Here is a 25369-nt window from a genome sequence, read left to right as displayed (position 1 = left end):
TTAAATGTGGACGCACGGTAGCCTCACTTTCAGCATGTGTTGTGTCAGCACTTGGTGAGCCAAATGACATGCAGTGCACAAGACGCTCTGAAATGCCAGGACAGAAAAGCTTACTCAAAAAATAGTCAAATATCAAGAGTAGGGGTGACAAAGTCCTCGTATATTAACTAGCAAAATACCAGCACTGAGAAGTAGCGTGTTACAGAAAAGGAAACATTTTAAAAAATAACGTCACGTGATTGTCAATGTAATTGTCGTAGGCTGATTTTAGTATTGAGAGTGAATCTGATGATTGTAAAGAGTTTCATTCAGGATTGTAAATGTTGTGTAATTGAAATGGCCATTTCTAGGATGGAAGGATCTGCAGTTCTGCCCTCGGGCTGTAAAATGACCAGGCTGCTGGTCTGCTGAGCTCACTCTTGAGCATGTAACGTACAGTCGGCCATGTGAGAAGCCATCTTGTGTCAAGTCAGTGGCGACCTTTTTTAGAGTCTGGCCCTGTGACTTATTTATTGTCATAGCGAAGCAGACCCTTACTGGACATTGGAATGGGAGGTCAGAGGGTATGAGAGGGTCTCCCCTGAGCCGGTGCCAGTGAAGACAGTGGCCTCAATGAGGCTCTTGTGCAGAGATTAGATCTGAAGCCCGGTGCCGTTACAAAGTTTTAGTGGTTGTAAGTTTCGTAGTCGCATCATTGGTGCGCCGACCTTCAAAAGTAGAGTATGCGGAGGCCTGCCCGGAGGATTAAGAGTGTGAAGAAACGAAATGAACCGGCAGGAAGACGTGAAGGAAGGCCAGAAATAGCAGGAGTGAAGCAGTGGAGTAAAGAAGAAGAAGGGAGCAGTGAGCACGACGAACAGCGGAGGAAAGTAAGGAAGCGAGTGAGGAGGCACATGATGTCATTAATGTATGGGGGCGGACAGGAAGGGGGACCGGGGGCGGCCCTTGTGCGTCTCTGCTGTGACATAAATTGTCTCTTAACGGAAATAAGGCATGAAACCGCCAAAAGGAGAGGTCAGTTCCGGAAGTTCCTTACAGCATAATGGTAAGAACCGCCAAAAAGAAGACGTTCGTTACGGGGCAAGGCGCAAAGTGAAACATACTTAACGTTTGTAAGTACAGTGTAAAGCAAGAAATGTGGGCTTCCTACGTATATTGGAAGTCACAGAAATAGTGAGGAGGGGGTTCCCCTGTCTATATACACAGTTTAGGGGGTACTCCCATTTCCTTCCGTGGGGACATGAAACATGCCTAACTTTTCTAAGTGCACTGCAAGGAATGAGCACGCGGAATTTCAGCTTCCCACCTCTATGGAAAGTGGGAGAATTGGTGAGGAGTCAGTGAGGGCTTTGCCTTTTCTTGGTATAGAAGATCAATTCCTGGGGGCCCGATGTAAATCCTGCAATTGCTTCCCCACCACTGTTGAGGTGACGCTGGTTTCACTGGGTGCTTCTCCCTTTTTTCTTTCTAGGAACGTCAAGTCTTACTGGATCACCAAGGGCAGTGCCTTTAGCACTTCTGTCACCAAGCAGGAGACGGACCTGACTCCCGAAATGCTCAGCAGGTAGGTGACGTCAACACGCAGGCGTGGTGTGTTCAAGTTGATTACCAGGCGCTTTTTGGTGCTCATTTTTACTGAATGCAGACAGGTTAGGCCTCGGGGCCCATTTCCATTACTGTGAACTGGATAAAGCGGCTTTGATAACGGCAGGATGATTTTATATAAGAGCTGCTAAGCTGTAGTGACCAGTTACTCCTGAACCGAGCTCCCCGAGTCAATGGGAAGTGGATTTTTTTTTGGGGATTAATGCTGATTGCTACCTTTTTAGCTGTAATTATTGGCAGTTGATTGCCCAGATTTGCAGAGATACAGAGCACAGCAAAAACAAGTCCCATTTGCCCACACAGATGGGTCCGGCGGATTATCGGTGGAGAATTACTATTAGGTTGCAGCCACTCTGCTGGGAAAAGCCTTGTACAGATTAAACACTAAAAGCAGGCTTTAGCAGTGCCATTAAAGGAGTGAGTGGGTGTCTGCGGACCACTCTGAACCGACCAGCTGCGCTTTTTGTGTCTTTGACGATAAGGGAAAAGCTGACTTAACAGTCCAGCCCAGCAGACGCCAGCTACACGACTTCTAACAAAGCAAGCGAGGCACATGACACTCATCCATCTTAGACGTGTCACACGTCCAGGCTGCCAGTGTCGTCACGGTGAACAACAAGATTTCTTTCTGGACGGCATCTGTTTCGTGCCCCCTGTTTACATTTAAGCTGCCAAGTTCTAAGAGAGAGAAGATAAACATGGCCTGTTACCTCCAAGTCTATCTCAGCACAGCAAATGAGTCAAGTCGTGTGGGAAAACAGCAACGTGTCCAGCATCACATCAGTTCTGCATTGCATAAATAAATGACTGAAGAAGAGGACTGTGGACGCTGAAAGGCGAAAAACAACAGAAGGCGGACACCAATTAAAAGTTAAAAGCAATTTCTTTATTCTTGGTGGTAGAGAAGCTTCCAGCACCTGCTTGCTCAAGTTGCTACAGGCAGCTAGCAGGAAGGAGAGACTTCATTTAATACTCAGGTTCATTGACAAGAAGGAAAAAAGTGAAATGCGTCAGTTCATTTTGAGGTCATACGTAGATCGTTGTAGCCGGATTGGAACATACAGGAGCGCACAGTGTTTCTAACAGTTAAGAGTTATTAGCACATTCACAGTCTTAAGCAGTAGCCCTGGTCAGCATCAATACACACAAGACCACTGCAGCGATCTCCCAGCTAACTGTCGCAGATTTAGACGACACTCACTTCCTCATTCTTTCTTGCAGGCACATTGCTCATAAAATATCAAGGGTTACATAAAGATTAGTTCAGTACATTACATTAACTGTAAGAAATTACATTCTTATAGCTTTAGTATCTGCATTAGATTACATTTGTTCAGTTAGCGTAACGCATTCTTATTTAATACACAAGTGTCACGATTCTTATAGTCCTGTTAGCATCATACTTTTATTATTTGGAAAGACTGACGCACCTTAATTCTAAATATTCTTTCTCAGGAGCTAGGATTAGGTTATCAATTACAGATCAGTCTCATCCACTTGGAATTCTAAGTCAGTCAGTCATTTTGTAACCCGCTTAGTCCTGTATGGGGTCATGGGGCCTGTCCCAGCTAGCATACAGCACAAAGCAGGAACAAACCCTGGACAGGGTGCCAGTCCATCGCAGGGGGAGCATCCCAGCCACACACTAGGATCAATTTATACATTCATATAATGTCCATTAATCCTTAAAGTGATTTAGATAGTAATTTTAGTCCCAAAGGGAAATTTAGATTTTTACACAAGCTCAGATTATAAGAAACTACAATATACAGGGTGAGTCAAAATTCTGTGAACACTAATGGTACTGCTATGTTTACACTTGTATACAATTTATGTGCCCCATATGGTCCATGTGTTGAACATGATGGCAAACGGGTGGAGACATTCCTGTAAATCATCTTGCACATATGAAATACTGGGGGGCTTTGCTCGGCAACCCCCGGACATGCGCTAGCCCCTTTGAGGCTCTGCCACTCGCATATGGGGATGCGGACGTACAATTTAAGCAGATTTTTATTTTCATGTGACGTGTTACATAGGCATCAACACAACGTACAACTGTCCATGAGTGAATATCGTTTCTTTCTCTCTGGTAAATAAAATGAATGTTTGTCCCTGAGATTTGTTAATTGTCTTTGCCAAAGCTATTGTAACAGGAAACTGTAAACATTTTAATACGAATGGCATATCGAGATCTCCTTTGGTGTCTCGTGTTCTCCCCATGTACTACATGACCTTTCTTGGATACATCCTTCTTTCTACGGTAATTTGTGCAGTGGAAGACTGGACGGTGTTAACAGTTGTAGATATTCTTCGTGATTTTGTAAGTTGATGTTTTCATCTTCTGCAGCATCACCACCAACTGTTTCAGCACAGTCTTCTGATACACATTTCACCAATCTGCCGTGTAACCGATTGACATTTTTGGCGTTAATTCTTTTGACTTCCTTGTTTCTCGATGCTAGGATTGCCCATGTACTCATTTTTTTTATGTTGATAACCCCTCGTGGCGAAGTTCTTCAATAAGATTTGAACATAATACGTCATCTTTAATTGGAAACTTAAAGTGAGGAAAACGTTAAAATGTATAAGAGCTGAGAGTGTAGGAAGTGTGTCTGACAAAAGCATTCACAAGACTGAGAGTCGAGAGGGCGTGGTTTGAGAGGAGGGCGGGACTTGAACAAATCTCACAGCAAAATTCTCGTCTCGCGGGACTTCCAAAATGTCTTGTCGCGTCAAAGGATTTATTTTTTAAATAATAGAGAGATGCTTTGTGAATAAATTGTTTCCGCCGTTCAAATGTTAACATGATTTGGACTCCCCCTGTATACACACTGCATGTTAATTGAGAATTGAGAATTCCCATTTGCTGTGCTTTCATGGCAGTGTATTGAGGTGTCTCGGGCATGTCACCAACTGTGACTCCCACCGCACTACTACACTCGGTGCCTACGAATGCATGAGGCTATGCTGGGTTTGTTTTTCCCGATGACAAATAAGGAAAGGAAATAATGAATTAGGGATGTCGGCCTTACTGAAAATGACATGTAGTTGTGTGTTTTACATATTAAAGGTGTTCTTTATTAGGTGTGGTGCTGTTGAACGCATATGCAGACATCTTGAATTTTCTTTTAAAAGCGTGAACTTGCTAAAAGTGGCTGACATTGTCCCACACCTCCCAGTCCTGCCTCCATGCACTAGAATTCAAATCTTCCTTCATCTTGTAACTCCTAGTACACCATCAAAAAGGCGTTTAGGTTCAGCTAGAACTTATAATTGAGGGTAAAAGAAGCCTGCAGCCCAGCGTGTCTCTTCATTTTTATTTTATAAGACATGGCTGCAGTGTAACCGTAACTTCATATAAGAATACTGGAAACAGTAAACAGTATTCTGACTGTTAGTCAGTCCAGTAACCGGCCGAGTGTGACTTGGTGAAGTCACGTTGTGTTTGTGGGAGCCTTTTGTTAATCCACCACGTGGTATGAGCTGGCAGTCCTTGGGCAAACACGAGCTCATGGAGGTAACGGTGTGGCACAGAGTGCTTCTGCTTGGTCTTTTTTTTTCCCTTTCTGTAATATCTTCTGATATTGTAGCCATGTACAATAACGACTGAGGAAGCATCTGTTGGCTGAGGGTCTCCTTTGCATGTTGTTTGAATTAGCAGTAGATGAGTTTAGAATTTCACACGGATTTCCAGTGAAGCTGCATTGGCAGCAGATGTTTTTCTAGATTTCTCCTTTTATTTTAGCACTTTACACTTTTCTTCCATGTTTCCACTCAGTGGTTCCTGGCATGACAAAAAGTTCAAGCCCTACAACTTTGAGGCACTTGGCATCATCCCGGACTGTGGCCACCTGCACCCCCTGATGAAGGTGCGCACCCAATTCAGGCAGATCTTCCTTGAGATGGGGTAAGTGAGTGAGTGAGTGTTTGTGCAGCTACCCACCACTTCTCTTTTTGATCAAACTTCATCAACTGATACAAAGGTGATGCCACTGTAGCACTTTACTGCAGTGCAGATTATATGAAAGGGCAGCAGACTGGCATTTCAAGATCTTGCTGTGCCTCACCTCGGTCTCTTTTATTTTGTCACAGCTTCACAGAAATGCCAACTAACAACTTCATCGAGAGCTCCTTCTGGAACTTTGACGCCCTTTTTCAGCCACAGCAGCACCCAGCCAGAGACCAGCACGACACCTTCTTCCTGTCAGGTAGGAGATTTCTTTCCTGGTCTCCTGTCGGTCTTGGAGTCTGCGGTGCATTTTGCAGCTCTCTGTTTATTCTCTTCCCCCATCTTAAACATCTCAATTGGAGGGTCTCAGTTTACTCTGGCCAAGGACATGGTGCTTTTTATTGTCCCCTCCTATTGATATTAATTTAAGATGTAGAATGCCTGTAATTGATCAAATTATTAGGGTTTGCCCTTTCTACCCTTACCTGTTTGTCAGGCCTTTATTACTCGGTGGGTAAGTTGGTGTCACTAAAAGACTGTGGGAAGCAAGATCTGTCTGTTTAGGATTGTAAAGATCTGTCAGATACAATTTCACTATTCCAGCATAATTACAATGTGTTAAAAATGTTCATTTGAAGGACATTTGAATGCGGAGTATAAGAAGCAGTGGTTTGCCTTACCTCACACTAATTTCAGGGCACACCATACAGTGGTCAGGTGTTTTTATGATCTTCTTTTTGCACAGCATTTTACGAATCGGACATTTCAAAAGGAGAGTTTAATGCAGGGGTGGGCAAAGACGGTCCTGGGGGGCCACAGTGGCTGCAGGTTTTTGATCCAACCCAGTTGCTTAATTAGAAAACAATCCTTGACAATAATTTCATTTCATGGCTTGTTGGTTTTTTTTAACTCTGCCATGTCAGGTCATTCTCATTGTGGTATAGCCGGTCCGGGGGGTGGGGGGGGGTCCAGTTTTAAATCTATACAGCCGTGTCGTTCTCCGTGGGCGCGTTTGCACGACCACGGTGAGTTAATAAGGTAGTTGGGCGAGTGCGGGTGCTATCGTTCTCAATTGCTTCATTGACTTCCTGCAGCGTGTGATTAAGGCGCTGCGCCCACAGAGACGTGAGTGTGTGTGTGTATATATATATATATATATATATATATATATATATATATATATACACATATATATACGGGTTGGCACAAGGAAAGTGTAAGAATCAAAGACGAGAAGAAAAAAAGATCAAAACCGAAGGATGTGAAAGGCAGGCTTGGGAACGACGATCTGGCTGCTTGGAAGGAGGAGAGACCGCACGAGCTAAGGCCTCGTGAAGGAGCATTGGCTGTGGCGCTAGAGGGGCTAGTTCACCCCACTGAACATTCAGAGGGAGTCTGGCGAGCAAGGCAAGTGCCCTCCCTAGGCTTCCGAGGTGTGAGCGCCAAGGAAGAAGGGAGGAGAGCAGCCTGCTATCACATCCCCCTGCCACCGCACAGTTTTCTCAGCTCAAGTCTGTTTACCTGCATGTCAGTTGCTTAGGGTTGTATTGAGTAAATACTATATCGTTATGTGGAGCGCACGCATTTCATGTGTGTAACCATGTCTACAACAATCTAGACGCTGACGGAGAGGTGTGAAGGGATTTAAGGTGGGACAGATTTATGAGTTTTTTTCGTAGACTTTGGTAATTCTAGTGTCAAGACTAAAATAAGCAATAAGGGTTCAAAATCTTAATGAGCGAGACCACTAAAATGAAGCAGAAGTGTCAGTTGTCACTGCAGCCCTCCAGGAACGACTTTGCCCACCCCTGGTTTAACCAAGAGATGTAGAGTGTCCAGTGGGGGGGCTGTCCAGTCTTTTGGACCCCCTGGCACCCCAGCAGATTTTTTTTTTTTTTTTTCCTATCCTTCCAGTCATCTGACCTCATCATCATCATACTTATCTGTAGAGACTTGGGATATTGCATGTAAGGACGCAATGTTTCTACTAATTGTATATGTTATGTAAGCTTGTATGGATTCATTTTTGTTGCTCATTCGTTATTATTCTTGCCTACTTTAATTTGCTGTTCTTTTTGTGTAACTCTCTCTGCTTGACATCTTGTAAAGCACTTTGAGATCCATTCCATCCATCCATTCCATCCATTCATCCTCTTCCGCTTATCCGAGGTCGGGTCGCGGGGGCAGCAGCTTGAGCAGAGATGCCCAGACTTCCCTCTCCCCGGCCACTTCTTCTAGCTCTTCTGGGAGAATCCCGAGGCGTTCCCAGGCCAGCCGAGAGACATAGTCCCTCCAGCGTGTCCTGGGTCTTCCCCGGGGCCTCCTCCCGGTTGGATGTGCCCGGAACACCTCACCAGGGAGGCGTCCAGGAGGCATCCTGATCAGATGCCCGAGCCACCTCACCTGACTCCTCTCAATGCGGAGGAGCAGCGGCTCTACTCTGAGCTCCTCCAGGATGACTACAGTACAAATACAAATACAATCATTGTATTCAGCGAATACAAGCGGCTGACATGAGATCCATTCCTTGTATGAAAATGTGCTGTAGAAAGACACAGCGGCACCGTCGTCGTATGTTTTAGTGACACAGATGGTCTTCTGTTTCTTTGGGGGAGGCTGGGTGGTCTTTTGGCCTTGGAACCCCTGCAGATTTTGTTTTTTCTCTCCTCCTGGCCATTTGACCGTCGCCTTTTCTTTTGTTACATACTTTATAATATTATTGCCTAATCGAAAGCACTTTGAGCTCCATTGTTTGTATGAAGACATCTAAATAAATGTTCTTTATAAGACCTTCCTTTCAAGCCTTCAGGGGCTGCTCTTTCTACCCTGCTGCCTGGCTACATGGAGATACGAACAGCAGGGCTGCGCAGAACATTTTGTAAACCATCACTCTGATGGTGTCTTATTAAGAGGTTCTTTTATTCTCCTTTTAATTGTCTAAAAATGGCCTTTTATTCACTCGGCAGTCTGGGCCAAGACAAACCGATATTTATGTATCTTTGTGGCTGTGAAGACTTTTACTGTAACGACATTGGTGTGACTGCTGCCATGGCTGTGCTTCATGAGCCCCTTTTCTCTCGTAGACCCTGCTTGTGCCAATCACTTCCCAGAAGACTACCTGGAGAGAGTTAAGAGGGTCCACTCGGAGGGAGGCTACGGCTCACAGGGGTAAGAGGAACGGATGGCCTGCTGTGACTCATTAGGGGGTGGCTACCATCCAGACTCTGTTTAGTTAGTAAATAATTAGTAAAAATATGACTTAATTAATCTGCTGTTTATTAAAACAATGGATGAGAAGAGACCATTCAGCCCAGTAAAGCTCACCTACTCCTCCACAATAACATCAAGTTGAGTTTTAAAAGCCCCTAAAGTCCTACTGCCCACCACACTTCCTGGTCACATAGTCCATGTGTCTGGGCTTCTCTACGTGAAGAAAAACTTCCTCATGTTTGTGTGAAATTTATTCTTCACCCCTGTGTTCTCGATGAACTCGTTTTAAAGTCACCGTCCACTGGACTGATTCCCTTCATCATTTTAAACACTTCACTCAGGTCTCCTCCTCATCTCCTTAAGGCTCAGCTCTTTAAATCTTTTCCTCATCACTCATCCCCTGTAGCCCTGAATCAGCCCAGTTGCTCTTCTCTGGACCTTCTCCAGTGCTGCTGTGTCCTTTTTGTATCCTGGAGACCCAAACTGCACCCAGGACTCCAGTTGAGGCCTCACCAGTGTGTTATAAAGCCTGAGCAGAACCTCCTGTGACTTGTACTCCACACGTATAGGCGCTATATACAACCTGACAACTTGTTGGCCTTCTTAATGGCTTCTGAACACTGTCAGTTGATAGTCGAGTCCACTGTGACTCCTAAATCCTTCTCGTGAGGCGGACTTCTGATGTTCAGACCTCCCATTTTTATTTCCTATGTGTAATTCTTCACATTTTACTGACATTAAACTTCATCATCCACAAATCTGCCCGAGCCTGTCTGCTGTCCAAGTCCTTCTGTGATGGTTCAATGGATTCTCAATTATCTGCCAATCCATCGAGCTTGGTATCATCTGCAAAATTAATCAGCTTATGTTTATTCCTATCCATATCCTTTATATATGGACTCACTAATCACAAAATCTCCCGGACCACGAGGACTTGGGACATGAAATTTGGAATGGAGGTTACCCTCGCCCCATAGGTGCTCGCTAAGAAACGGTTTTAAAAATTTCGTGGTCCAAGCGCGTTCTGTTTGTATGTCTGTTCGCTTTTCACAAGAGAACTACTTCACGCATTTAGATCGGGGTTCTTTCTAGAATTTGCTTGAACATTCTGGTTGATTTTGCGACTTCTCTCCTTGCGCTAAGTATCAGAGTTCACTTGTGGTACCGATTTATTAGCGGAAATCCGAGAGTAGTCCTCCTCACTCATGTGTCTGCCTCGAGGTGTAACCTTAACTCCTCTTAGTTAGCGAATGAGAGAACTACTTCATGGATTTAGATTGGGGTTCTTTCTAGAATTTGCTTGAACATTCCGGTTGATTTTGCGACTTCTCTCATTGCGCTAAGTATCAGAGTTCACTTGCAGGAGTGAGATATTCACGCTAATCCAAGACAGAGGCTGCATGACAAGGGGAGTGGGAAGAGTGACGTCAGGGGTGGGGGGCCGGGCTGGGCCCTCCTCGCTGTCCTGTTTCACTAATATGCGGGCGAAGCCACGGAGAATGGCTAGTCATTTATATATATTAAAAGTAGCAGCTACACATGTACTGCCCCCTGCGGGACACCACTCTTAATGGCACCCAGTTCTGATAAGGTTCCCCGCACCATCTCCCTCTGCTCCTGTGTGGGTGCCGCCAGTCTACAAAACCGAGCGCAGAACTTGCGTACGCCAGGGAAATGTGTGTGGCTTTACGCCAAGTTTAGGTTTCATACATTGCGATTTGAACGTGGAAACGTTCATACGTAACATTTTTGTGCGTACGCACCATTTATACATGAGGCCCCTGGTAGAGTACTTGGCGTGATACCCAAGGTGCACTAGAAGGGTTTCCAGTTTGCTGCTGCTCAGTTAGTAATGGTGGTCAGGAAGTTTGCCAGATGCTAACAAAGACAGTAATAAAGCCTTTCCACTCGGGACGCCGGCCGTGATTAAACGGAGGTGGCAGCACTGGGTGATTTCAGGGGCACTCTGCCCAGTCCACGTAATTGTTTTGTTTTCTCTCTTTTAAGGTACAAGTATGACTGGAAGATTGAGGAGGCAGCGAAGAACATTCTGAGGACTCACACCACTGCTGTGAGCGCAAGGATGTTGTACCGCCTCGCTCAGCAGGTAAGGGGGGCTCACAGTGTGGAGTCGGGTGTTTGTAGATCATTGAGGGGACGTCGATGACACCTTTGTCCTTTCTTCCTACAGAAGGAGTTCACCCCAGTTAAGTACTTCTCGATAGACCGAGTGTTCCGCAATGAGACCCTGGATGCCACTCACCTAGCAGAGTTTCATCAGATTGAGGGAGTGGTGGCTGACTATGGACTGACTTTAGGTGATCTGATGGGCATCTTACACCAGTTCTTCACCAAGCTTGGTAAGTAGGATCTGAATTCTGCCTTGTAGTCCACCCTGATCGTGGTGGACAGAGTGAGACAGGCTAGCAGAAGAGTTTCCTACTCATTGAAATTAGGAGTCCACCGACTTTTATAAGGCAAGTGGTGAGATCCTGAGTGTCAGGTCATGTATGGCTGGAAAAATCCATGCAACACATGTAAGCAAGAAAACTTGAGAGGAACTCGACTGAAATGTTTAAGGAAAGTACGAAGAGAAAATGAGTCCAGTGAATGGAGACCTCGGTGACCTTGCGATGAGCTCATCAAGAACACGGCTGGAAACTTGTTGAGGGGGAATTTCACACAAATATGAGGAACATTGTCTTTACACAGAGAACCACTTGGAATAATTGGCCAAGTAGTGTGGTGGACAGGAGATCTTCAGGGACTTTCAAGACTCGACTTGATGGGACTGGCGAGCTTTGTTGGACTAAATGGCCTGATCTCGAGTGTTCTAATGTTCTAAATCAAGACTAGCTTAGGTGGCTGTCCTGGCACAGCTTGAGTGGCTCTTCAAAGCGACTCGCCTCCCTGGTCTACTGACGTGAAGCTCCTGGTGTAGTGAGGGGTCTGTCTGTCGTCAGCTGAGAGGATTTCCACCGTCTTCTCCATCGCCCTCTGACACACACACTTAACAGATCCTCCACATCTGCCCCTGGCACTTTAGCTGCATGTTTGATCATCTGCTGACGTTGAGAGTGATGACCGACTGGACCACATGGTGCTAAAAGGACAACGTGAGCTCCTTGTCTGCTTTGAACGGTTCGACGTTACAGAGGAGGACGAGGCCCTGATTGCCTTGATTTTTTTTTTTACCAGTTGTATTCCAGCTACTGCAGATTGTTGTCTAGGGTGGTCTGCAGCTGCTTCTGTTTAGTCATTATGAGGGGCGATCACGCCGAATTCTGACCCTTTTAGGTTCTTTTTGACATGCAGAGTAAGATGGTTCTTATTGCACCATACAGTGGCATCCTGTCAGCGTACTGGTTGGTGGTCAGTGGTGGGCACTCGTAAAGGTGCGAGTGAATGAAGCTAAATCTAAAACTGTGTAAGTGAGTTTGAACCCATGGACAAGCGTAGGCCCCGTTTTCACAGATTGTGATGGCTGTCCAGTCCTTAGCTTTGCTCTCAACGTGACCTTTCTGATTTTTTTCCCTAGGAATCACAAAACTACGCTTCAAGCCAGCTTATAACCCGTACACCGAGCCCAGCATGGAGGTGTTCAGCTACCATGAAGGTAAGTGGCGGTGCACAGAGGGGCCGCAGCTCAGCAGTCAGCGTCAAAGGGCGAGACTTCACCGTGAAGGTGTGGAGTGATGGCGCAGGTGGCCGTTACGTTACAAGCTGCCTGACGAGGCGTATTTTTAAAGCCGACGTGTGTGTGTGTGTAGAATTCCAAACGGATGTTCTGGACGGATTGTCGTTTTTTTGAATAATTCTTATTCCGGACCCTTAAGGGTCTTTTTGTAACCAAAGCCCACCGGTATATGAGCAGTGCATTCAGTGGACAGTCGCGTAGCTAGAGGACCACCCGTTTAGGGAGACTGATTGGAAAATGACGAGAGCCTCACTAGAGGATGCCTCTGATACAATATATACAGGACGCGGACCACACGTCACCAGGAGGATTGACCGTCCTTGCCCTCCAGTTGAGCGTTGGGAGTCCACAACTTCTCTCTACTCAAAGTTATTGAGTTCACCAAAAGGAAAAACCAAAAAGTACAAATACACAGAGATTTAAGGTCCTAAGGTAAGTCCACGGGGCGTTGGCGCTGACCTGCTTGTTTTCATCTCATCCCAGTTATGACCCCCAAGGAGGGCAAACACAGGAGATGAGTAAAGGGACAAGTTTATTCTCACACCTTGACGCTCCGAGGAACACAAAAGGCACAAAGGAGTTGTCAGCAAAGTCCCAACACAAAATCGAAATCTCTCGATTATAAAAAGACAATCTTGGGATGCGACGAGACTTTCACGTCCCGCAAGACGGTCAAGTCACGTCATACTTGTGACCTTTGGAAGCAAGTCCCGTGATACACGTGCAGAGCAGGTTAGAGATAATGGAAGGACGAACTGATAGGAAAGATGGCATCCGCGCAAACAAACGGTGAAATAACGGAACAGCGGAAAGAGACGGAATATATTGTTTGGATTTAAACTTGTAGGTCGTCTCATTCGTGTTGCCAGCGAGAATTAAAAGATTCCAAAAACGTTGGCGTGGCATGAAGTCCCGTGAGACGGAGACCTTTGCAAGTCACAATCATCTTCAGACAAGACCCCGGTCATCTAACCTGCTTTTGGCAGACACGCTTTCTGTGCTGTCGGCTCACAGCTGGGGGAGACGGAAAAAGACAAAGCAGAACGTCGTAAAGAATTCAAACACGTTGGCGATTCACACGCAGAGCAGGTTAGAGATAACGGAAGTCGGAAAATTCAAAAGTCTCCAAAAACTGAGAGTAAAGTTGGCAAATGGACGGAAAATATGACTTGGTGAGATAAGGGGTATCAGCGAAAAAGAGATGGCACAGTGTGTGAGGATGTCTGGGGGAGCAGAGCGACACGGCAGGGCGACGACGGCTGCTGTCCAGGCTTTTAAACGTTCAGAGCGGCGCACGAGACGAAGATCACGCGGCACGACAACTGATCGAGCAAAGAGGAGGGAAACAAACAAAACTGGATTTGTTCCCCATTGTATCACTGTTTAAAGAAGAGCGACCGCGTCTCCTTGCCCCTCTTCACAATGGCACGGGCGAAGGGGTTGGCGAGCGAAGCCCCTCAGTATCAGAAATCTGATAAATCAACAGAAGTAACCAACCTCACCGACTCCTTAGCGCGTTCACAGTGAGCCGCCAGGAACTTGTGGGAGATCCTGTGGATTTGTTCCTGGCGGTGATTGGCAGGGGGGACCACCCACAAATTGTATGGAAAGCAAAATGGGCAGCGTGCCTACGTAACCAAACTCACAACACATGTAATCAACATAAAACATGGACGTGAACCCCAGCCGGGGCTCAAATATGACAATCCTGACATTGTCCTGCATTCTGGTGGTCTTCAGTAAAGGAGCTGTAATGCCAGGCTAGGGCTGCTGTGAGTGGTGGGCTCAGCAGCCTCACCGTTGGACTGTCAAGTCACTTGGGGGGGGGGTGTAGGGTGCGCACCCCCAGTTTGTTCAGCTTGTTCACCCCGTTTTAGGTCATTGTTGGTGGTCCCCCCCCCCCCCACAGAGCCCTCACTACCCAAGATGCTCTCTCATGTTGTCTTATTTTTTTTTGTTTCTCTCCAGGTCTCCAGAAGTGGGTCGAAGTGGGAAATTCCGGAGTCTTCCGTCCTGAGATGCTTCTGCCAATGGGCCTTCCAGAAGGGGTCTCGGTGATCGCCTGGGGTCTGTCGCTCGAGCGGTAAGCTGTGCTGCCCTGTCCTTGTCATTTTAAGAGATGGCGTCCCGGGGTACACACGACTCGGGGTTGGAGGTGTCTGCTGTCACAAAGGTGTCATTCAGGTCAGTGTTTCACCAGCCCCTGGACCACCACCGGTTCATAGGAAATGCTCCTGCCATGTCGAACCCGAAGCAGATGATGATTTAGTGCCTGGAGGATCAATCTGTCATCATTACACGACTGGCTCAAAACTCCGAGGGTCCGTCACCCACTTTTCAACCAACCAAACTCCCCCGCCGTCGTCACCAAGTCCCATTTTACCTGACGGCGGGTGTCTGGCGCTGCGATTGTCGGCATGTGAAGACCCTTTTGGATGAAGGCTTTCGCTGCTGACCTGTTCGTTTATTTGCCGTCATCTTAAATCCGCTTCACTAGGTGGGTATCGAAGCCCACCGATTAGAATGACGTCTTCAGCTCGTGTTACCCCGGCACCTGCCTCCCTGCATTGTTTGCCGGTGTGTTTTAGGGCTGGTTTTGAGTTTCTGGTCACCAGGATGTTGAGATGGCGCAGATCATCAGACCAGGACTTGCTGTTTGTCCTCAGGTCAAAGTTCAAATCTAGGCAGGGACGGGGAACTCGCCGTGAAGGCTCCAAGATGGTGGAGCAGCCTATTCGGTGGTCCCGGGGCTTATTGAACCTTACAGTCGGTATGAACACGGTAATAAGGCGCCTCTGTGATACGTGACTTTATTAATCGTGCGCTAAATTGATAAATTGTGGATTATTATTGGGCCGTAGAGACCAGAAGATGGTTTCAAAGGCTGCTGTCCTTCTCTGGGGGTCTCTGGGTGCACCAGGAGGTTGAGGGGATTCCAGAGCGTCGAGCCGGGCTGCACTGTCCTCTCCCCGCTGCCGTATTGATCGCGCACTTGAGAGCGGAGCGCGCCAACTCCTTATGCCAATTGATTTTCGGCTCTCCGAGGGGGTGCAGGCCGGTGTTGGCTTTCCACGTCGAGGTGCCAAGCCGTCTTCCGCTGGTGACAACTGGCTTGGAGGTCATCGGCGGGCCTGCAGTGACAAAGAGCAGCCATGTTTGAAAAGTGTTGGCGCGTTGCAGCGTACGCCCATTCTAGGGGGGTCTCGTTACCCCAATCAGATTACAGCCGAGTTGAGGCGACTCGAGAAACTGCCAGAGCCCACCGCAGTCACAGGTCTTTCCTTATTTTTCCTTTAAGGGGGTCTCGTGTGGTATTCTGACCCTTGGGACTTCATGCCCTTTAAGGTTTGATTTGCTGGGCGCAGCTCCAGGTGGCCAATTCCTTCGTATTCGACCCTCACCCGTGTTTCTCAATGTTGGGGGTCCCGCAACCCAGTTTTGCATTTTTAAATTCATTGACATCCCACTGGCAGCAGTGGCAAACCGGCCCCCCCTTAGTGAAACGAGCACAGTTGGGGGGTGCAGTCCTCCCTGGTGAAATGCGTGGCACAGCCAACCACTCGGGTGACTCACTGTGACCCAACAACAGCAGTCTGTGTTGAGACGCGGGCTTTAGGCGACCCACCCGTGAACCAGAGATGCCAACCCTTGTCCCATCTGGAGTGCGGCCCACCGCCTTACACCGACCCGAATTTCAGCTTGTGCAGCTCCACCCCAGACCACCAGCACAACTCCTGGTCCCGTCGCGTCTGCACCCCTGGCAGGAGTCACCAGCATGTGTCACCAAAGCCACTCCAGGTGACACAGAACGACACAGCAGAACATCAACCAGCTGAGGTGGGCACTCGTCACTCCTCTTTGCAGACCACCACATCAACTCCATGTAGCAGCACACCAGTTAAATCCTTGATGCTCACTGGCAGAGTAGTAGGACCCCTGGATATGGGGATGCCCGTGCCGTGAGGCTCTCTGCTCCTTGTCGACCACCCGGGTCTGCCGATGAGACGTCACCAGTACGGGGTATCGAATCCCAGTCCAGACTCTTCTCACGTGGAACGAGCGGCCCACCTCTCCAGAATTCCGACTCCCTCAAGGTGTTTATGGAGCGTTTGAAGACCCCCTTGTGTGGACGTGTTGTTCGTGTGTGTTTTGTTTTAAGTTCCTCACTTGGCGGGGATCGGTTTGGTCACCTTGTCCTGTCACACTTGGTCCCAAACTATCCCCCAGACTTTGTAAGTCGCTTTGGATGAAATTGGAATCGTCATTTTGTTTTCTTTTATTTCTCCCCCCCCACAGGCCAACGATGATCAAGTACGGAATCAACAACATCAGGGAGCTGGTGGGTCACAAGGTCAACCTGCAGATGGTCTACGACAGCCCGGTGTGCCGACTCGACTGCTAGTCCTCAGCGGCCCCTCAAGTTGCTCTATTTATTGACTGCTCCCTCAGAAGCCCCCCCTCATCCCGGACCACCTCCTCGTCTCTGTTCTGCTCTCCTCTGCTGCTGTCAGGGGTCAATGTGAGAGGGAAGGGGACATTCGTCTGTCTGGCGTCGGCCTGTCCAGGCCAAGGACACTTCATGTTGACGTTCTCAGCTGAGAGACTCTGATAGGTTGAATGTCACTGCGCTACCCCCCCCCCCCCCCCCCACCCCCTGTTTCAATAACACCAAATAAATGGGCGCCACACGCTCCCCTCGTGTGCTCCTTGCTCTCTGTTCACCCGGACGTCCCTCCATTCCTGCGCCACCTGTTGGAAAAGCTAAAGAGCAGCAGTGCCCCCTGGGAGTCGAGGGGCTTTGTGACCTTAGAAAGTCCACTGAAAATGTAAACTAAAATAACAAGAAGTCAGATAAACGTTGCTGACCCCCCAAGCGCTCAGAGGGTGCTGCAGGGTGGCACAGAGGTTAGTGTTTCGATGCCCGGGTTCAAGTGCTGGCCTGGTCTCATCCCCTCTGGTCGCTCCTCTCATTCACGCGGATGTCTGGTTGGGTGAACTGGGTGTCGGCAAGTGGGCCTGATTTGTACCCCAATTGTCGAAAAGCCACCTCATTGGGTGTGCAGCCCCCTCGCCACAGGGGGGACATCTCAAGGCGGTCGCCGCTCTGGTGACTTTCAGGCCTCTTTCCACACACTATGATGACACGACTGTCAGTGGCGCTGCTCGGCCAGTGTGAGGCGGTGGTCCGTCAGCTCATCCATTGGCCCCTCTGAAATTCTGGAGCCGTTTACAGGGAGGAGTTGAGTTGGTCAGTGACCAGCATCTGGGCACGGAGGGCATCATTGGCTGACCCGGGCACTCGAGAGCCACCCTGGCCATTAGAAGCCTGTGTGAGCGCCTCACGGTGGTGGCCACTGCGCATGTGCAGTAACGCTTTGAGCCCTGCACCCGTCTGTCTCCCTGGCACCAAGGTGGGCACGCGATGGTCACGGCTTAACACTTTCATTTAGGTGGAGTCTCCTCCGCCAGTCGCTGATGTAAGGCGCTACATTTGTGTAAATGAAGTGCGGATCTGCTAGTTAATAAGCCCGTGCCAATGGCTGTTTGTCTTCCTGCTCTGTCCGTCCTTTATAAGTGAAATACACGGAACGTTTGAAGATGAAGGAGCCCACCAGTCAGGTCAATGTCCCCATCTGCTGTGTGGGCCGTTTTGACAAAAGCCAGCGGAGTGCAAAGTGGTGCCCCCCAACCCGACCCAGCTGCAGTTTGACCCTTCTGTAAGCACCCGGGCAGCACTGTGGCACTCCATACGTGGAACTCGGGGCACCCTCTGGGTGTGTGTATGCGTGGCACCCCATAGTCTCTGCAAATGCCCTTTGAGCTCTGTGGTGCCCCCGTCTGCAGGTCGCTGCTCTTGTTGATTGTCCCTTCAGGTCTGCGCCACCCGTGAGTCTTTCTGCACCTGGACCTTCGACACGGTGGCGCCCCCTACCTGAAACTGAAGTCTTGACTGATTTCAGGGATGTCCACTGAGCTGCCCTTCAGGCCTCCCAGCAAATGCCCGTTCAGCTCTGTGGCGCCCCCTGTCTGCTGTTCGCCGCCCCTTTAACTCTAATGAATGTCCAGCAAGCCGGTCCACCGAGGCCTAATTGAACTCATCAGAGCCATTTTGTGATTTTCAAATGGATGAGCACTTCTGTAGCGCCCCCCCCCCTATCTGCAGTTCACCCCTCATGCACATTCAATTGTTTAGCGCCCCCTAGCTGCTCACGTTAATGAATTGTCTTTCAGTTTTGTGGTCCACGCTGTCCTGTTATTAAATAACACCTTCAGCTCTCTAGCGCCACCTAGCGGTCACTCATTTTTCTCTCTGTGGTGGTCTTCATTTCAAGATAAGCCACCAAGCAAATGCACATTGAACCCCCTAGCTGTACCTTCAACCTCGATGAATTGTCATTCCTGCCTTTGTGTGATTCGTCCTCAGCAAAGGCACATTGCACTGTGTGGCGCCCCCTGGCTGGCACATGAAGCTTCATTTCTGTGTTGATGCTTTATCTTGGACTTACTAATTCAGCTTAACGGCGCCTTTAAGTACCAAGAAAACTTTATGAACGTGTGTCTGTTTTTTGTATCAAATGGACGTTCTCCTCTGTAGCCCCCTATCTGCAGTTCACCTCTCTGGGGATTTCCTCCATATGCTCCTCCCACTCTCTGGTGCCCTCTTGCTTTCGTGAATGCTCATGCAGCTCTGTTGACTTCAAGCCTGTTACAACTCTGTAGCGCCCCCTAGCTGCAGTTCATCTCTCTTTGCTTTGGCTTTTTTCCCCACACGCACATTAAACTGAATGGCGCCCTCTAGCTGCTCATCTTAATGAATGCTCATTCAGTTCCCTGTTAATAAATGCACCTTCAACTCTGTAGCGCCCTCTAGCTGCCACTTTAATGAATGCTCCCTCACTTGGTCTCCAAGCCGGTTACTATTTGAGCTTTCACAGGCATCAAAGTAGTGTTCTGATGATCATCCTCTATATTGTCAAATGTAGCGCCCCCCTCTGTCTGCAGTTCACTACTCTTTATCATTTAGGCCCACGAAGTTCAAACCTTTTGACACCCATCCATAACATCAGTTCACCCAGTTCTGTGATGTGCCCTATCTAGGCCCTCATGTGCTAACGTAGACCTGTGGCGCCCCCTAGCTGCTTTTATGAAATTGGACTCAGTTCTTTGATGCTCCCTATCATCTCTGAACGTCATGGGGGGCCCCCATAACCAAAACTTGAACCTTCACAAATGCTCATTCATTGCTCTGATGTTCTTTATGTTGAACTGCTGGCCATTCAGTAAATGCACATTGAACTCTGCGGCGCCCCCCTAGCTGTAATGTAAATTCATTTGCTTATCCTGGACTTGCTAATTCAGCTTGACGGTGGCACCTCCACGTTCCTGAATGTGAGTGCGTTTGTTTGATGGTCTCTGGCTGCATATCCTACCCGTTATCAAATGGACGTTCACCTCTGTAGCGCCCCCTACTTGCAGTTCCCCTCTCTTTGTGTTGGCCTTTAATCTTTTCTCCATGAGCACATTAACTCTCTGGCGCCCTCTAGCGTGTGTTTTAATGACTGCTCATTCTGTGCTGTGCTGATCCTTCTGCTGCCCTCAAGCTTGTTGTTAAATGCACTTTTAACTCTCTAGCGCCATCTGTCTGTAACTGCCTTGTCTTGAGCTGTGCTGGTCCTTATTTGGAGGTAAAGCCTCTCACATTCAACTCTGTGTCACCCCTGTCTGTTGAGATGAGACTGATGCCACCACGTTGGCCTTGTGTGCCCTGCTCTACATATGGGGGCTTTCTTTAACACCTCTGTTGTTACCCTGCGCTATATAAAGCTGAGCGGCTGAGCAGAGGTCATCCGCGCCTGTCGGGACTCCATCAATGTCACCTGTTCAGGAAGGGGGGGAATTTGATCTGCCCTGCTGGAGATGCAGCGCCTCGGAAGTGAAGATCGATGGTCTCCAGTTGACTGTAAGCTCAGCGCCTCACCGGGTCGTCCTTGTTATTTTAATGGCCATCGTTAAGTTCGGTCACCGCACCGGGGAGAAGAAGCCCACATTTGATTTGATTTAATTTAGGAATCTTCTCATCATCATCATCGTCATCTTCCTCATTTTCAGTCTGTGAGGGCCAATGTGCAGAGCTGGACAGGTTAGGCCACCTCACCAGGACCCTGGTAAGTGTTTCTGCCCTGGTTGCCCGACTCTAAGAGGTGTTGATGGTCACCCTAACCAAACTGCCTCCCTGATATGGAGGAACTGCAGTGGTCCTCACTCTGAGCAGCGGCCCTGTGCCAGACCCCCACTTGGTCTGCTTTGGCTTTGCCACCTTGTTCCTCCTTCATACCTCACCCAGAGTTCCTCACGCCAGGTTGAAGGTACCAATGCAGGGTGCCCTTGGTGGGCTTCATTTAATTTTATTTTTCTCCTTTTCAAGTTTCACACCAGTTTATGGCAGACAATGAGGCCCCCTAGTGGAGAGGGCAGTAAAACACCGGGTGGGCCATTAACTTGGTGAAGCCCGCTGATGTGGCACTTGCCACAAAGACGACTCCATATAAAATAAAACTGGCAGAATGCACTTTACAGAAGGCCTTAGTCATCTTCTCGGTGGGCTTTCACTCGCTCATTCAAAAATGCTGGCGTGTTGGGGTGGCTGGCAATTCCAGATTGGCCATGCTGGATGTATGCGGGTGGGCCTTAAGGTGGGCTTAGCCCCCTGTCTCTGTTCATGTGGTGCTGCCGGAATATGAGCATGAGATGGACCTGTGCTGGACTGGCATTCTTTCAAGGGTTGGTTTCTGATGGCTCTGGTGTGGGTGTGACTGGGTATGAACACAGACTGGCATCATGCCCAGGGTTGGCACCTGCTTTGTTACTATTGCTTCTAGGATTGGCACTGACGTGGGTGTGATGGAGTGGCATCCCATTCAGGGTTGGTTCTTGTGTTCTGCCCAGTGCTGCTGGGATTGGCTGCAGACTGGGTGTGTGTTTGGGCCAGATGTTGCTCGTCGCTGTGGAGGACTGGCACCCTGTCCAGGACTGGTTATGCCCAGTGCTACCTGGATTGGCTCCCATGTGGTTGTTTTATGATGGACTGGCATGACTTTCAGTACCATGCCCTGTTTTATGCCCAATGCTTACCCTCTGTACCCTTAAGGAAAGGCTATGCACACAGTTTACCCTCGGAGAGCCCTGGCATGGTGCTTGGTATGAAAGGCGCTCTTGTACCGTATGTATATTTTACTAGTGTTCCTGCTGTCTTCATGTGAAAGGCGGGCGCTGTATCCCCTCATCCCGGTGGACGCTGCACATTAGGGGTAGTTGAAGTGGTTCGCCACGGTCTGTGTAATGCGCTATAGAAACGGAATTCATTAATTCTGTCAAACAGAGCTGGCTGTATGCAGGGTACCGTTATGTGATAAAGGTGCTATATATGGGCATACCTGTAGATCGACCTCCAATGGTGCGGACTATGCGATGGCACTGCACCAGGTCTGCCCTCCTCCATGATGGTCTCTGCTCTGAGTAAGGCGCTATATAAGACCTGCATTTCTTTCTTTATTCTGCGTCCTGCAGTTTACAAGAAGGCTCTGCAGGCAGGTGGGCAGCATGGCGAGGCTTGTGTGTTGATCCGATTTGGAGAGCATTCTGCTCTGAATTAGGGAGAAGGGGGTATTAGTAGCAGTAAGAAGCTTACGGCCCACCGCGTCCCTCGTGATGCGACTTGTTTATCATTAAAACCGCGGCGCCACCACTCCTGACACAAATCAAAGCTGCCCTGGACATGGCACCCTTGTGGTGCCCTGCTTCTCCCATTCCCTGCACCCAGCTGTGAAGCCTGTGGTGTCCTCTCCAGCTTTTTCCAATCTTGACTGCATTGTTTCCACTAACAACCACCCCCACCCCCCCCCCATGGCATCTCACCATAAAGACTGGCTGTAAATAAAAGCACTGGACTGAGGGTCCGAGGTTAAGGGTGTAATTGGCACGGAACAGACGGTGCAGCAAGGATCTGTGGGATTGAGTTGAGGTTTTATTTTTAAGCTTATTTCCAAATGGTATTCCCTTTGCGAATCTGATCCCACTATAGTATCAGTCTTTGGGGGGTGCGGACCTGTCCCTCTCCAGTCGTTCGGGGTCTGAGCTATTGACCGTCTTGATCCCAATGGCAAACTCTGTGGCCCGGCCCTGCCAGTTCCAATGCAGTCATTCTAAAGTGCTAAAACCCGATGGGGGTCGTCCATCTGTCTGCCACCCCGTCCCTCCCACTCCATTTATGAGAATTTTTGTGGTCAGGCGGAGGTTTTGGGAGTCTTAATGCAATGACAGGACTTGCAGTCGCGGAGGCGAGCAGCCAGATGATCAGGAGCCTTCACATCTGGGCAAACGGACGCACTTCCCTGAACCCGACTGGCCACTTAGGTCTCCCTTGGGAGGGAATGGCTGTGCTCGTGGTCACTGGCGTGGAGTGAGCTCTCCTCGGAAGGCAGGAAGATGTGCACCTCATCCTGGTCCCACACGTAGAAGGCATTGGAGTGCGTGGAGGAGGACAGGGTGAACGTCTTAGTTGGGGTGATGCAGCTCAGGCTGTTCTCCTTCTCCATCTCCACCTCATCCTGGTTGGGCCCGAGGATGCAGTCTAGCGGAAAAGAAAAAAAGACGAGGCAAAGGGTAAGAAGATGGCGTGGTTGGTGCCATTTGCTGTGCAAGGTTGGCCAATGCCAAACCAAATATCAAAATGGCAAATCTTCAGAAAGTGCTGGCCATTTCCCATAATCAGCTGCCACCTTCATCCATTATCCAACCCGCTGTAACTAACTACAGGGTCACGGGGGGTCTGCTGGAGCCAATCCCAGCCAGTACAGGGCACAAGGCAGGAAACAAACCCCGGGCAGGGCGCCATCCCACTGCAGGGCACACCCACACCAAGCACACAGTAGGGATGGTGGGTAGCGCTGCTGCCTCGCAGTTAGGAGACCTGAGGTTTGCTTCCCAGGTCCTCCCTGCGTGGAGTTTGCATGTTCTCCCCGTGTCTGCGTGGGTTTCCTCCCACAGTCCAAAGGCATGCAAGTTTGATGCATTGGCGTTCCTAAATTGTCCCTGGTGTGTGCTGGGTTTGCCCTGGGGTGGGCTGGCACCCTGCCCGAGGTTTGTTTCCTGCCTTGCACCCTGTGTTGGCTGGGATTGGCAGACCCCTGTGACCCTGTGTTAGGATATGGCGGGTTGGATAATGGATGGATGATACACGTGGAGCGTTTCCCTTATAGGCTGGACGTCTGCCGTGTCCACTTTTCATTTGACATGTGTTGTTGAATCTTTTCACTTGTTACGTGTCTTGGGCATTTGACACATTAGTTTGATATTTGATATCAAAAAAAAAAAAAAGTTTTGAAATTTGCCATTCCCTAAATATAGAAAGAAATAAAATGACATAAAAAAAGACCCTTTCTTAAAAAGGACACCCCATATGGTGCACAGCTAAGGCCGACCTCAACAACGTTCATCATGCTAAAGAAAATCTGGTAAGGAGCAGGCTGATGATGGCATGTGGGCACTGCCGTAAAAATGCCAACGGCCCCGCTGAACCCACATTGTTGAGTTGTCTGGGGGTCTCGCACTTTCCTTCTCCTTACAGTTCCCTGTCAGCTACAGAGGTCTGCTCTAAGACCCGGTTTCCCATCTTTAATTTATAATTCACTTGTCTTTTGGATTCCTGTAGCACTTTGCACTTTTCCAGCATTAAACTAGACTGGAATCTGTCAGGGGGGCACTGGTTTTAGGAGCAGGTTTTGTTTTGTTTCACGTTGTTCTGGTATTTTTGGGCATGATGGAGTAAAGTCATGTCGTAGTCACTGGACTAGGTGGACTGACTTTGTTAAATTGGTACTGATGTGTGTCGGTTTGCCCTACGATAGGCTGGCACTCCATCCTGGGATCGTTCCTGCCTTGTGCCCAGTGCTTACTGGTATACGCTCCAGCTGCTCTGTGACCCTTCGAGGCGCACCCCACTCACAGTGAGAAGTAAAATTAAGATTAATCGATTGATGGAATTTTGCTAAGACAAGCAACAGATCAAGATAGCAGAATGCAAAACCAGGGGCTACCATGGTGCCATCCACTAGTCCGCTACTGTCCAGTAGCATAACTGAAGGTTCACAACGACTCTGTCTGGCCATAAAGATTTGAAGTGCCAGTGACACTTTTGATAGTGACTGCCGACAGTGCGTGTATTAATCGGTTACTGCTCGTTAGATGGTGCGGTGGTATTGCTGCTGTCCTGCTGCAAAGAGATCGGGGGGCTCCCTATGTGGAGTTGGCATGTGGTTTCCTCTCACAATCCAAACACATGCAGATTCGATGGATTAGCAATACTAATTGTCGTTGGTGCGTGTGCATGCGTGTAGGTGTGTGTTCACCCAGACATAGCCTTTGTGGTGGTGCAGTATTGTATAACTGCTCCCTAGATCAGTGGAGTCTAAGTGTGTAATACACACACACACACACACACCACTATTATAAAGTGTCATCTGCACTTCAGATATTACAAAGCCTTTGTTAAGCTCTTGTTACAACTGCCTATAAATACACCTTGGTAGCCCCCCCCCCAAAGTGCTGCCTCAGTTTGTTTTCTGCTTTGCCATCATTATCTGTTGTTCGAGTTAGCACAATTTAATCTATCACTCACTCAGTCATTTTCTAACCCGCTTAGTCCTGAACAGGGTCGTGGGGGGTGCTGGAGCCTACCTCAGCTACCATCGGCAACAAGGCAGGAATGATTCCCTGGACAGGGCACCCACATACAAACAGTAATGCCGATGGAGTACCGCCAATGCACCTAACCTGCACGTCTTTGGACTTTATGAGGAAGCCCACCAATACACGGGGAGAACATGCAGACTCCATGCAGGAAGGAC

General features: G+C 48.6%; 1 protein-coding gene across 1 annotated transcript in view; it reads left to right on the top strand.

Moving 5' to 3' along the window:
- farsa (phenylalanyl-tRNA synthetase subunit alpha) overlaps positions 1-17337 on the top strand; it is a 41853-nt gene extending 24516 nt beyond the window's left edge. Inside the window, exons 5-13 of the mRNA XM_028823032.2 lie at positions 1472-1564; positions 5387-5515; positions 5701-5816; positions 8641-8725; positions 10775-10874; positions 10959-11127; positions 12306-12383; positions 14433-14547; positions 16761-17337. Coding sequence (XP_028678865.1) covers positions 1472-1564; positions 5387-5515; positions 5701-5816; positions 8641-8725; positions 10775-10874; positions 10959-11127; positions 12306-12383; positions 14433-14547; positions 16761-16866 — 991 coding nt within the window. The 3' untranslated portion in view covers positions 16867-17337. The remainder of the gene's footprint in view (positions 1-1471; positions 1565-5386; positions 5516-5700; positions 5817-8640; positions 8726-10774; positions 10875-10958; positions 11128-12305; positions 12384-14432; positions 14548-16760) is intronic.
- Positions 17338-25369: the final 8032 nt, after the last annotated feature.

The sequence above is a fragment of the Erpetoichthys calabaricus genome, chromosome 17, assembly GCF_900747795.2.
Source record: "Erpetoichthys calabaricus chromosome 17, fErpCal1.3, whole genome shotgun sequence".
NCBI lineage: Eukaryota > Metazoa > Chordata > Cladistia > Polypteriformes > Polypteridae > Erpetoichthys > Erpetoichthys calabaricus.
Note: the sequence above shows the minus strand (reverse complement) of the source record. Positions and strands in the feature narration are given on the sequence as shown.